We start from the raw sequence: 625 nt of genomic DNA, 5'->3' as shown, positions 1-625 counted from the left end.
AGTCAAACATGATGGATTTAGAGCGACAGTGCTCTTGGAGGACCAGCAGTCACTCTCGCAAACTTTAGTCCTCCACAGACTGTAATCCCAGTGGATTTAAAGTGACAGCACCGTTGGAGGACCAACCCCCACTTTTACAGACCTGAGTCCTCCTCATGCTGTCAAACCCATTGGATTTCAAGCGACAGCAACCCTCGGAGGACCAACAGTCGGATTTCTCTGTTCCAGGGCATGGCTTTCACCTTGCTGGAACGGCAGATGTTGGGTCTCCAAGGTCTCCTCCCCCCCAAAATCGAAACCCAGGACATCCAAGCTCTACGTTTCCATAAGAACATGGCCAAGATGAGTGACCCCCTTCAAAAGTGAGCTTCGTCAGCCTGTTGGTCCTCCAATGCCGCCATGTTTACGCCCCAACAACCCCTTTTTTCGTGCTTGGTGTCTTTTTAAGGTACATTTACATCATGGGCATCCAGGAAAGGAACGAGAAGCTTTTTTATAGGGTTCTCCAGGATGATATCGAGAGGTTGATGCCTGTTGTTTATACGCCTACAGTCGGACTTGCCTGTACTCAATACGGCCATATATTCCGCAGGCCGAAGTGAGGGTTTCTTGGGGGGGTTTTGGG

General features: G+C 50.1%; 1 protein-coding gene across 1 annotated transcript; it reads left to right on the top strand.

Moving 5' to 3' along the window:
• The first annotated feature begins 140 nt into the window (after window positions 1–140).
• LOC109364375 (NAD-dependent malic enzyme, mitochondrial-like) lies at window positions 141–618 on the top strand. Its single transcript, XM_019611020.2, has 2 exons — window positions 141–362; window positions 449–618. Exons 1-2 carry the CDS (start codon window positions 232–234, stop codon window positions 600–602), a joined length of 285 nt encoding a protein of 94 aa, XP_019466565.1. The 5' UTR covers window positions 141–231; the 3' UTR covers window positions 603–618.
• The last annotated feature ends 7 nt before the right edge of the window (window positions 619–625 follow it).

This window comes from Meleagris gallopavo, unplaced genomic scaffold (genome assembly GCF_000146605.3).
Source record: "Meleagris gallopavo isolate NT-WF06-2002-E0010 breed Aviagen turkey brand Nicholas breeding stock unplaced genomic scaffold, Turkey_5.1 ChrUn_random_7180001851290, whole genome shotgun sequence".
NCBI lineage: Eukaryota > Metazoa > Chordata > Aves > Galliformes > Phasianidae > Meleagris > Meleagris gallopavo.
The sequence above is the reverse complement of the archived record's forward strand: the minus strand, read 5'-3'. Positions and strand labels throughout refer to the sequence as shown.

What these genes read in the sequence shown, in the direction of transcription:
- LOC109364375 (XM_019611020.2), top strand. Translation starts at nt 232, where the DNA reads ATGGCTTTCACCTTGCTGGAACGGCAGATGTTGGGTCTCCAAGGTCTC. An exon ending in ATGAGTGACCCCCTTCAAAA is followed by an intron (nt 363 to 448) that starts GTGAGCTTCGTC and finishes TGTCTTTTTAAG; the next exon opens with GTACATTTACATCATGGGCA.